We start from the raw sequence: 12,446 nt of genomic DNA, 5'->3' as shown, positions 1-12,446 counted from the left end.
ATTAACATGATCAGTATCTTCACATAGCTGAATATTATTAATAATAATATATATATATATATATATATATATATATATATATATAGGAACCCTAACCGTCACCTGCAGGCTGCCAAAGTCGATGATCATCAGTTCACTCGTGCTGCTGTAAAAACCTGACTTTGGCAGAAGCATATAGGATGGCTTCAGGTTGATCCTCAGGTCCAGGACTTTTCTGGTCTCAATAACGTGGGACAAACCTGTAGAGACAAGAACCAATCACAGCCCTGATGAAGACCAGACACCAGGTCACTGGACACCAGAATCCATCAGAGCTGTCAGATCTTTCTTTTCCTCCATTCATTTCAATGGTACTGGCACTTGCTGTTACCATGGTAACAGCTGCTGTATTGAGTGTGTGTGTGTGTGTGTGTTGATCACATGACGTGTCAATCAAACTGACCCGTGGCTGTCTTCTCTTTGATCTCCTCCAGTTTGGACAGGGTGGCAGAGGTCAGGACCTCCAGGTCCACACCTTGTCCCGTCTTAAAGAAGTCCACCACGGTGTTCACAGTCAGCTGACGGGACAAAGACCAACATTCAGAACCAGAACTGCACAGGCACAAACAGTAAAGATGTGTTCCCGGGTCAGATCAAGGTTTTACCGCATCATAAATGATCTCCACAGGCTGTGAGTGGACTCTGAGCAGCTGGTCAGCAGCACTTTCCTCCGGGTTCACCTCAAACACGACGCTGAGCAGAGATGACGCCGCGTCTCCCACTGATGCCATGAGCGAGGGCACCGCCCCCTGCTGCTGCAGGCCCGTCACCAACCAGTGAACCAGCGCAACCTCAACCCTGCACAACCACAGAGAGGATCATGTGATGTTCATCAGAATCTGGAGGCGGAGCTCTGTGTGACACTCACCTGAAGGCCTGAGCTCCAGGTCTCTGTGAGATTTTGGTGCCAAGTTCAATCATCTGGATCTTCAGGATCTCTGGGACGCCGGGCTTCTCTCTGACCGTCACTGACGTCTGTAACAGCTGGAAGGTGACGACCACGGCCACGTACTGAAACACACGCAGTGTCAGGACTGTCCTGCAGGTGGCGCAACCGCTACAACTGTCTCAAAAACAATAAGGTCTCAGGTGTGCTGAGAGGATGTCTACCTGTTTAGGCAGAGCCAGGTTATGGGAGCTGCCGCTGTAGCCAATGGCGGTGTAGAGCTTCTCCTTCTCCTCAGGGGTCATGAGGTCATCCAGACCTGAACCTGAACCTGAGGACCACAGGACATGGATTTATTTTCACTTATTAACAAAACAAAACACTCTTCAGATCAACTACTTACTCTGCGTCTCCTTGCTCTCCTCCTGCTTCTGCTCCTCCTTCTTGGCCTTCCTCCCAAACCAGCTGCTGAAGAACCCTCCTCCTGCTCCTCCCTGTTTCTGTCCACCTGCTGCTTTCTTTCCGACCACCTTCTGTCCTGACCGGACCACCTGCATGAGGAGAACAGAGTCACATGATGAAGTGTCCAGCAGGTGTAGAGGTTCCTGTGTCAGAGAACCTGCATGACCTTCACCTCCATCTGCGCCTGCTGCCGGGCCAACGTGATGTTGAACACGTCCAGAACTTTCTCCAGACCCTGAACAGAAGAGTCAGCAGGTCAGACAAAAACATCTGGAACCGTGTAAATGTTGATGACTCAGCAGAACCTGGATGTGTTGCTCCGTGTCCTGGCTGGTCTTGCTCTGACTCAGTAATCTGGTCTTGTAGACGCTCTTGTAGGCCTTCAGGTTCTCTCTGTGCTGTCTGATGTTGCACCAGGACCACATGCGACTGTGGCGCCGCACGTGGACCTCCAGGATGCTGGAGATGCTGTACCTCCACCTGCCAGAGGATCCATCATGGTATGGTCCGGTTAGGAATGGTCAAGTCCTGGATCAGGCTTGTGTTTCCACCAAGGACACAACCAGGACAACACTCCATGACACAATCAGCCTGGATCAGGCTTGTGTTTCCACCATGTGTCAGAGAACCTGCATGACCTTCACCTCCATCTGCGCCTGCTGCCGGGCCAACGTGATGTTGAACACGTCCAGAACTTTCTCCAGACCCTGAACAGAAGAGTCAGCAGGTCAGACAAAAACATCTGGAACCAATGTTGATGACAGAACCTGGACTGACTCAGTAATAGACACAATGTTGCACCAGGACCACATGCGACAACCTCCAGGACAACCTCCACAGAGGATCCATCAACATGGTCAAATCATCCACCAAGGACACAACCAGACAACAACACAACACTCACAACACAACCAGACAACACATGACACCAGACCGGACAACAAAGACAACACCCACAACACAACACCCTCACACAGATGACAGACAAGACGACACACCCACAACACAACAACCAGACGACAACACAACACTCACAACACAAGCAGACAACAACACAACACTCACAACACAAGCTTACAACACAACACTCCACGACACACTCTGACAACACAACACTCACAACCACTCCACTACAACCAGACAACACACAACAACAACACAAAACTCACAACACAACCACGACAACACAACACTCACAACCAACAACACAACACTCCATGACACAACCAGACAACACAACAACCAGACGACAACACAACCAGGCGACAACACAACACCAGACACAACCAGACAACACAACACAACCAGACAACACAAGCAGACAACAACACAAGCAGACAACAACACAACACTTACAACACAAGCAGACAACAACACAACACTCACAACACAAGCTTACAACAACACAACACTCACAACACAACCAGACAACAACACAACACTATGGTAATGTTTGAGCATTAACAGGAATCACTGTGCTGAAGCTACAAGTTTTTAATGACTCAGTTTTGTGAGTGAGTGATTGTGAACAGATGAACACAATGCAGCCTGTGGGGGGCGCTCACACACACATCACTGACTGACCAGAGTCTGGCGTTCTTGTTCACAGGGACATCAGGGCGGAACTTCCTGTAAGGGGCGTTCCTCACCATGCAGTCAACGGACTCCAGCTGTTCCACCATGGTCACATACTGTGGACAATCAGAGGACACACAGAGGACAGCAAAGTTAAAACCCCATGACTGATGTGGTTATAAATGAGTCTTAAGTCTCTTTTCTGTCCCTGTGTGTCTCACCTGTCTGTCCCTCTGTCTGTGTGTCTCACCTGTCTGTCCCTCTATCTGTGTGTCTCACCTGTGCTCTGGTCATCTCGATGCTGATGTCCTGAACTTCCAAATGAAGGTCGACTTTTGGACTTTTCAGTTCCAGCTCAGCGTTTGGATTGATGCACATTTTAGCTGAAGCAAAGATCGGCCTGAAGACTGAAGACAGACAGACAGACAGACAGACACACACACACACACACACAAAGTGCCAATCACTTAATAAGAATGTGATGTTACTGCCACCTACTGGTGGTATGTGTTATGTCAGTGATGGAAACTCACTGTAGTGATAGTGAGGAATCTGCTGCTCTGAGCTGATGATGCCACACTTTAACTGATCCTGAGGACACAGAAACAGAGAGACAGGGACACAGAGACAGAAAGACAGAGGGACACAGAGACAGAAAGACAGAGAAACACAGAGATAGGGAGACACATAGACAGAAACAAAGACAGAGAGACACGGAGACAGAGAGACACAGAGGGAGACAATTTGAATTGATTGAATTGAATTGAATGACTTTATTCCAACACCATTGACTTATTAGACCAGAATGTAGAAAAGACACTATACATACTACAACCTCCAGCTCCAACTACAGCGTATAGACTACAGTGTATAAACTACAGAGTACAAACTACAGCGTATAAACTACAGAGTACAAACCACTGTGTACAAACTATAGTGTACAAACTATGGTGTATATACTACAGTGTATATACTACAGTGTATAAACTACAGTGTATAAACTACAGCGTACAAACTACAGTGTATATACTACAGCATACAAACTACAGTGTATAAACTACAGCATACAGATTACAGCGTATAGACTACAGCGTATATACCAAAGCATATAAACTACAGGGTACAAACCACAGTGTACAAACCATAGTGGACAAACATCAGCGTATAGACTACAACATACAAACTACAGCATACAAACTACAGTGTATAGAATACAACGTATAAACTACAGTGTACAGACTACAGCATACAAACTACAGCGTGCAGACTACAGCGTATAAACTACAGCGTACAGACTACAGCATACAAACTACAGCGTACAGACCACATCTTATAGACTACAGCATACAAACTACAGCATACAGACTACAGTGTACAGACTACAGTGTACAGACTTGAGCTCACCACAATATTCTCCCATGATCCTTTGTAAAATATCGGACTGTTGACGTTCCAGTAAGCGCAGAGTGACTCCAGGCGACCGAGCTGAAACATGACAACAATCAGGTCAAACACAGACACACAGACACAGACACACACACAAGGAGTGAAGCATCTGTCACCTTATAGATGATCTTTGCGGCTTCATTCAGGATACAAGGTTTCCAGTTTTCATCAGTGGTCTGATGAGAAAACAACCAATCACAGGTCAGCTGTGTGTGAGAGTGAATGTGTGTGTGTATGTGTGTGTCTGTGTGTTACCAGCAGACTGAGCTCTGACAGTGTTACTCCCATAGATAGGGGGCGCTGTGGGTCCGACAGCTAAAACACAAACAGTCAAAGGTGAGTCTGTTTCTGCAGGTGAGACATGACTCTTGTCTGGACCTAGACCAAGGCCCTTTCTCAATAATCAAGTACACAAGTATGTACTCCAGTCGTACTTGAGAAGTACTCGTGAGTACACAAGTATGAGAGTGCGAGAGTACGCACAAGTATGGATATTGAGAAACGGCCCTAGACCTGGACCAGAACCTGAAGGTGGACCGGTACTCACGTCGTCCTCATAGCGCAGGTGGATGCTGCTGATCTTCACCTGAAGGTTCTTGATCACCTGAGTGGCCAGTTTCTCCGCAAACGTGTCCTTCTTCTTCTCCTCCTTAGGTTTTTCTGTCACAAACAAAACCATCAATGTCATCAACTAGGACCTGAGACAGGACTCAGACCTGAGACCATGACTCAGACCTGAGACCATGACTCAGACCTGAGCTAAATGTGAGGTTCCTCGTGAACATTCTGAGGGACAATGAGGTAAACAGGACAGATTATGTTTGTATATGGTTTGATGTCAGATTAACATCAGATTGACGTCAGATTAACATCAAACTAATGTCAGATTAACAGTTACCTCCACAGATTAACTCACCTGCTTTGCCGTCATGTCCTTTCAGCTTCTTTAAACCTTTTTTGTGCTTTTTATGTTTTTTATGTCCTTTTGAGGCAGCGTTAAAGAACAAAACAGCTGTTAGTGACAGACAGACAGAGTGTGTGTGTGTTACCGCTGTGTGTGTTAGCGCTGTGCACGTGTGTGTGTTAGCGTTGTGTGTGCGTGTTAGCGTTGTGTGTGTGCGTTAGCGTTGCGTGTGTTACCATTGTGTGTGTCCTTGTAAATCACAGTCTCCAGATTAAAGAGCAGATCTCCAGACTGACACGCTGACGCAGCATGAACAGCACAGACACAGGTTAATACACTCATCTGTGTGTGTGTGTGTGTGTTATAAGAAGTGGATGTAGCTCCGCCCCTTTGATGATGAGAGTAACAGTGTTTACTGTGATAATAAAGCATGTTATTTTTACAATGCTATATTTAGTATTTAATTTCACTTTTCCTGTATGATAACATGTGTGTTTGTTGTAGAACATTCTTCAATGTTTGATGAAATCACAACACGTTTGAAATATTTCTACAAAGTTATTGTATTCACATAATAATATTCTTATTCTTACACTGATGTTATATTAATATAATGATCAGAAACCTGCAGACTCATGATCATATTATTAGGAACAATAACAACTCCATGTGTGGCCACTGCAAAACAAGGCAGAGGGGGCGGAGCAACATGCAGTTCTTATAATACATCCCAGAGTCAGTGAGGTCAGTCAGAGGTCAGAGTGTCTCACCTCTCTGTAGCGCCTCCTCGATGCGCTGCAGTTCTCTCTGCTTCGCCTCCTGCTGGTCACGCTCCTCCTTCACTGCGTCGTATTTCATTGCTGAGAAAAAAACATTGAGCAACTTGAGTTTTACTACACCAGCTTCAACTGCCCCACCCGCCCCGCTCCCACCTGCCCCAATGAAGTGACTTCAGAGTAAAAGCTCGGACAGCGGAAGGCTTTTATTGTGAAGGTTTTAATTTGCTGATGCTGTGTAGGACAGGAAGGACAGAAACCGGATCAGACCAGAACCTGAACCACCACCTGAGACTCGGCTTACCGTTAAAGGGACGTGAATTCAGCTGAGATCCAGCTGGAACACACACACACACACACACACACACACACACACACACACAATGTCATTGAGAAGGGACACTTCCTGTTTTTGTATGAGGAACTCTCCCACATACACACAACCACAGAACTCACACACGCACATGCACGTGCACACACACACACACACACACACACACACACACACGCACACAGACACACACACACACACACACACACACTTACTGGCTCCAGGTACGACCAGCAGGTAAAGACCATCTAACGTGGCGACCACAGCGTCGTTATAAAGGTTCTTCCATGGAATCTTCAGCGTTAGCTTCCCTGAAACAGATGAGTGAGTAGATTTCATTCATTCATTCATTCATCCACTCATCCAGGATGTGCAGGAGGTCAGGAGACTCACCGATCTGTCCAGCCTTGACTTTGAATGGAACATCAAACTCACTCTGAAACACACACACACAGAGTCCAAAATCTAATAATCTGATCAGATTCAAATCCTGTGTTTAAGTGAATTATAAAACCTTCTCTCCTTCAGTATTAACCAGTTATACCAAATCTTTGATCACATGATGGTCCCATGACCGGAGCCGGAGTGTCTCTGTGTTACTATGATTGACCTGCAGGTGTCAGTGTTCATGACTCACCAGAGCATTCTCCTTCACCTTCAGGTTCTCCAGCACCACATTACCTACCCACACACACACACACACACAGTTAATCAGAAGTCAATGATCAATAAATGCAGGGAACAGCGCCCCCTTGTGCAGGTGTGGATCAGTGTTGTTTTGGCAGCCATTCTAGATTTAGTCTTAGGCCGTTTCTCAATATCCATACTTGTGCGTACTTGTGCGTACTTGCGTACTCCTGTACTTGTGAAAACGTCATCAGCCTCAGTCCAAGTGCTGTTCCAATTCTCAAGTAAGCGAACAGCGAGGACGGTTCTCAAACCCGGAAGTGTTCTCGCTCCGCCCATGTTTACCAAGTATGCATCGGAGGTGACTTAAGCGTACTTGGGATGGCCATGTATCCCAGAATACATTTCGGCGGAGCATAGCAGCAGATAATAGAAATATAAATCTGAAATAAATATTTTTCTGTGTCCCGGAACAAAGTTTTCAAACATGTGGTTTGTGTATGAAGATATGATGTATTTATAGTTTGGCAGCGACGTTTGTCGGAGGTGATCAGCTCCGCCTCTGTGGGCGCTCGGCGCTCACTGTGCCCGGCACAGAGCAGCGTTACCTCGGCCTGTCCTGATGAAATGATCCGCTGGCTCAGACGTCGCTGTCATTACATGCTCGGTGTGATCCATAGATTTGTTGTTGACGTGTTATTTTGTTTTTAATGGAAACGTTTTGACCTGAAAGTTTGAAAGTTTGTATATTATTATTATTATTATTTTTTAATTTCAACTTTGAATGTTAGATTTATATTAAAGGGGACATATTATGCAAAATCAACTTTTTAACCATTTTAATACTGATATTTGGGACTCTGGGGGCCCTACCAGTCGCCAAAGTGTGGAAAAACAATACTCAGTCATGTTTTCGTGGTTCCGCTTAGTGTAAGTATAGGCGATAAAACGCTCGATGTTGAATTCCCTGCGCTTATGACGTCAGCATGCGCATTTCACCGCGAATGTTACCGCCCCACCAGTACGTTTACTTCGCAAGCTCCACCTTAGCTCCACCTTGTCCCTGCGAGAGTGCAGGCGAGGGAGAAAGAGCGGTATTATGTCAACGCGGCGGGACAAGTGTGCTGCACAGTGGAGCACAGTGTTTTACAGAGGATTTTATATATGAAGCTAATGTGCCGGATAAAGTCAGCAATCGTGTGTTCGCACCACTTCACATCAGACTGCGACCAGCGGTCGCCATATTTAGTCAGGGGACGTATTTCACCGACGTACAAACACACAAATTGCTAAGAAAAGATCACATAGAGCTCATAACTGACCATTCTGACACGTCCTAATTAAACATATTTGTTCAGTACGTCCTCCATGACCGGAGCACAGACTCAGTCTGATACAATCACATAAAGCTCGCCGCTGACTCTCTGTGCAGCGGTGCTACACTCTCTGTGTCACCGATAGCCTAAACTGCCGCTGGCGATCAGCTGATCGCCACCACTGATCGCCAGCTCGCCGGAGCACCGGAGCTGGTCAGTGGTGGTGAGGTCTCCGGAGCACAGTCTCCGGTCTGATACAGCAACATACATTTTATTCAGCGCGCCGCTGGCGAGTTTAGGCTATCGGTGACACAGAGAGTGTAGCACCGCTGCACAGAGAGTCAGCGGCGAGCTGCATAAACAGCTGCTTTATGTGATTGTATCAGACTGAGTCTGTGCTCCGGTCATGGAGGACGTACTGAACAAATATGTTTAATTAGGACGTGTCAGAATGGTCAGTTATGAGCTCTATGTGATCTTTTCTTAACAATTTGTGTGTTTGTACGTCGGTGAAATACGTCCCCTGACTAAATACGGCGACGGCTGGTCGCAGTCTGATGTGAAGTGGTGCGAACACACGAACACACGATCTGATACAGCAACATACAGTTTATTCCGCTTACACGGTGATCGCCAGCGCTGATCGCCAGCTCGCCGGAGCACCGGAGCTGGTCAGCGGTGGTGAGGTCTCCGGAGCACAGTCTCCGGTCTGATACAGCAACATACATTTTATTCAGCGCGCCGCTGGCGATCCGCGGTGGCGATCAGCGGTGCTGCACTCTCTGTGTCACCGCTGATCTTCTGTTCCTAAGTGTTTTTAACTGATTTACAGTTGGACAGTGTTCGGCTCGATCCTTATGTAGGACGTCTCTTCCTGTGACGGCACTCTCGCTGACATGTTGATATTGTCAGAGAGCTAGTGGAGGGAGGGGGAGACGAATAGAGCTGTAAAGCGCTGTAAAGAGGACAAATCAGAAACCCCCTGGAAGAAGTGGGTGTGTGTTTGCCTGTGTCTCATTTGCATATAAAGGGACCATGCACGAAAACCGAGCGTTCTGAAAGGGGCGGGTTTAGCAGGGTTATTGAACTACTATGATTCTTTATCCTTATGGTATTTTGACCAAAGCATGTCACTGACATGTTCATTAGGACACCAGGGAACTATTTTAATGGGGGAAATAGGGTATAATATGTCCACTTTAAAGTCGCACGGTCATTGTATCTGTATTTAAATATAATATTTAAATATTAGATATGTAGAATAGTATATATTTGTACACGTATATATATACACTACACTACACTACTCAATGCTGTACTATATCTATTTTCCACATTGTATTATATATTTTAATAGAAATACATTAATAAATGAAGTTAAATATTTAAAATGTAAAAATAATAACAACATATATATGCATTTATTAAAAGTATTTCATATGTTCATTTATCAACACCGTAGGTGGCGCTAATGAGGCTGCAGCACTTGGCGCCAGCCACCATTCAAACAGCAGAACAATACATACATACTTGCATACTTGAGTATTGAGAAACATCCACATACTTGTGTACTCCCGTACTTGGCAAGTATATACTCCCAGCGTACTTCTCAAGTATATACTTCCCAAGTTAGCAAGTACATACTTGCTAACTTGAGTATTGAGAAACGGCCTTAGTTTTAGTCTTCTGGACTCATTCATTAGATCAGTAAGTGTTACAGATCGTTGTTGGCGTCGAACCCTAACCTTTGATCTCCATATTTCAACAGTGTCACACGTCAGAGACTGGCTCGAGGTCTGAAAGACTACAGTGGACCCCGGCCCGGACCCCGCCCCGGACCTCGGCGCAGAACATATGCACTTGCTGTGGCTTCTCCCACCCACCGGCATGTGTTCATGTGTTCATGTGTTAATTGGTTCATGTGTTAATTGATTCATGTGTTCATTGGTTCATGTGTTAATTGATTCATGTGTTCGTTGTCCGTTGATTCATGTGTTCATGTCTTCATTGGTTCATGTGTTCATGTGTTCATTGTCCATGTGTCCATTGTGAGAGCTGACAGCTGATTGGTTGGACACAGTGTGAGGAAATAAAAACTGATCCTGTTTGACAACATTTTCTAAATGACGTCACACCTTTAACACAAGCACACTATGATTATTGACGATTTATTACTGATATCGACTGATCCTTACCTTTCAAATGAGCCATGTTTGTTTAATTGTGTTTACATTTCACTTCCTGTCGCGTGTCCTAAGTCGTGACGTATAACACGGAGTTACTTGCAAATGACGTGGTTGTTAATGTCATCGCTGTGAGCCGTTCTTCTCTTCGCTGAATCAATCTTATCTCTAATCAAGTCAACTTTGCATTTAAAGGCACAAACCGACACTTTTTCTCCTGTGACCGTTGTCACGCTGTTTGTTGTTATCAGCGACGTGACAGAGAGATTAAGCCAAGTTTTACATTTAAACCCAAATAAAACATGACTCGAAGTTTAAAGTAAAGCCGATTTTAACATCAGACTCTGGCCGTTCACATTTGATATTTTAACAGGTTCTTAATCACGTGGGCAAAGGTTGTGACGGTTGTGACCTTTTAAGTGCGGTGTTTGTGGACGAGGTCTGGCGCGGGTCCTGTTGCTAGCTAACAGCGGAGCTCACCTCCCCAAATCCCGATCTTCAGCTGAGACTTGTCCAGGTTCTCCACGTAGTCTCCGATGAACCTGTTGAGCAGGTCACTGACCAGAGACTCGAACACCATGACTGAACGCTCCGGACTGGACCCTGGAACAGGGTCACGCTCACGAGCAGCCTTAGCGCTTCACCTGACTTCCGGGTCAGATGATGACAGAAAACGAGGATCGACTCGCTCTGGCATCGACTAGTAATGTCTGAGTGTGGGAGCATCGATCAGGAAGTAGTTCTTCGTCTTCAGGATGCCCGAGCCATGGATGTATTATAAGAACTGGATGTAGCTCCGCCCCCTCTGCCTTGAAGACAAAGGCCGTTTCTCAATACTCAATACTTGGGAAGTATAAACTTGAGAAGTACGGGAGTACACAAGTATGTGGTTGTTTCTCAATACTCAATACTTGGGAAGTATACACTTGAGAAGTACGGGAGTACACAAGTATGTGGTTGTTTCTCAATACTCAATACTTGGGAAGTATACACTTGAGAAGTACGGGAGTACACAAGTATGTGGTTGTTTCTCAATACTCAATACTTGGGAAGTATACACTTGAGAAGTACGGGAGTACACAAGTATGTGGTTGTTTCTCAATACTCAAGTATGCAAGTATGTATGTATTGTTCTGCTGTTTGAATGGTGGCTGGCGCCAAGTGCTGCAGCCTCATTATCGCCACCTACGGTGTTGATAAATGAACATATGTAATACTTTTAATAAATGCATATATATGTTGTTATTATTTTCACATTTCAAATATTTAACTTCATATATTAATTTATTTCTATTAAAATATACAATACAAATAATACAATGTTGAAGATCTCCGCTTGTCTGACTGACATCTCTCAGTGGATGTCGGACCATCACCTGAAACTCAGTCTCGACAAGACTGAATTTCTTTTTCTCCCACCACAGATCTGACCATCACCCTCGACAACTCTGTGGTAACTCCTTCTCACACCGCAAGGAACCTGGGTGTGACACTTGACGACCATCTCTCCCTCACTGCCAACATTGCTGCAACAGCTAGATCTTGCAGATACATGTTGCACAACATCTGAAGGATTCGGCCTCTTCTAACCCAGAAGGCGGCACAGGTTCTGGTCCAGGCTCTTGTCATCTCACGCTTGGATTACTGCAACTCCCTCCTGGCTGGTCTTCCTGCATGCGCCATACGACCTCTGCAACTCATCCAGAATGCAGCAGCAGTTGGACTGGTCTTCAACCTACCAAGATTCTCCCACACTACACCGCTCCTCCGCTCCCTTCACTGGCTTCCTGTAGCTGCTCGCATCCGCTTCAAGACTCCAGTGCTTGCGTTCCATGCTACAAACGGATCCGGTCCAGCCTACATCCAGGACATGATCAAAACCTACACCCCAGCCCGCCCAC

General features: G+C 45.7%; 1 protein-coding gene across 1 annotated transcript in view; it reads right to left on the bottom strand.

Annotated features, from left to right (window-relative positions):
- Window positions 1-11,249, bottom strand: part of vps13c (vacuolar protein sorting 13 homolog C) — a gene marked incomplete at its 3' end in the record, with an annotated part of 34,978 nt that extends 23,729 nt beyond the window's left edge. Inside the window, exons 1-23 of the mRNA XM_044029938.1 lie at window positions 11,026-11,249; window positions 7,057-7,100; window positions 6,813-6,855; window positions 6,635-6,730; window positions 6,393-6,425; window positions 6,083-6,172; window positions 5,549-5,611; window positions 5,325-5,390; window positions 4,956-5,068; window positions 4,664-4,723; window positions 4,525-4,584; window positions 4,367-4,447; window positions 3,496-3,553; window positions 3,242-3,369; window positions 2,972-3,078; window positions 1,693-1,867; window positions 1,560-1,622; window positions 1,329-1,476; window positions 1,150-1,256; window positions 908-1,050; window positions 645-837; window positions 443-557; window positions 97-239 (exon numbers count right to left, since the gene is read on the bottom strand). Coding sequence (XP_043885873.1) covers window positions 97-239; window positions 443-557; window positions 645-837; window positions 908-1,050; window positions 1,150-1,256; window positions 1,329-1,476; window positions 1,560-1,622; window positions 1,693-1,867; window positions 2,972-3,078; window positions 3,242-3,369; window positions 3,496-3,553; window positions 4,367-4,447; window positions 4,525-4,584; window positions 4,664-4,723; window positions 4,956-5,068; window positions 5,325-5,390; window positions 5,549-5,611; window positions 6,083-6,172; window positions 6,393-6,425; window positions 6,635-6,730; window positions 6,813-6,855; window positions 7,057-7,100; window positions 11,026-11,125 — 2,229 coding nt within the window. The remainder of the gene's footprint in view (window positions 1-96; window positions 240-442; window positions 558-644; window positions 838-907; window positions 1,051-1,149; window positions 1,257-1,328; window positions 1,477-1,559; window positions 1,623-1,692; window positions 1,868-2,971; window positions 3,079-3,241; window positions 3,370-3,495; window positions 3,554-4,366; window positions 4,448-4,524; window positions 4,585-4,663; window positions 4,724-4,955; window positions 5,069-5,324; window positions 5,391-5,548; window positions 5,612-6,082; window positions 6,173-6,392; window positions 6,426-6,634; window positions 6,731-6,812; window positions 6,856-7,056; window positions 7,101-11,025) is intronic.
- Between the last annotated feature and the right edge of the window lie 1,197 nt (window positions 11,250-12,446).

Source organism: Solea senegalensis, linkage group LG7, assembly GCF_019176455.1.
Source record: "Solea senegalensis isolate Sse05_10M linkage group LG7, IFAPA_SoseM_1, whole genome shotgun sequence".
NCBI lineage: Eukaryota > Metazoa > Chordata > Actinopteri > Pleuronectiformes > Soleidae > Solea > Solea senegalensis.
Note: the sequence above shows the minus strand (reverse complement) of the source record. Positions and strands in the feature narration are given on the sequence as shown.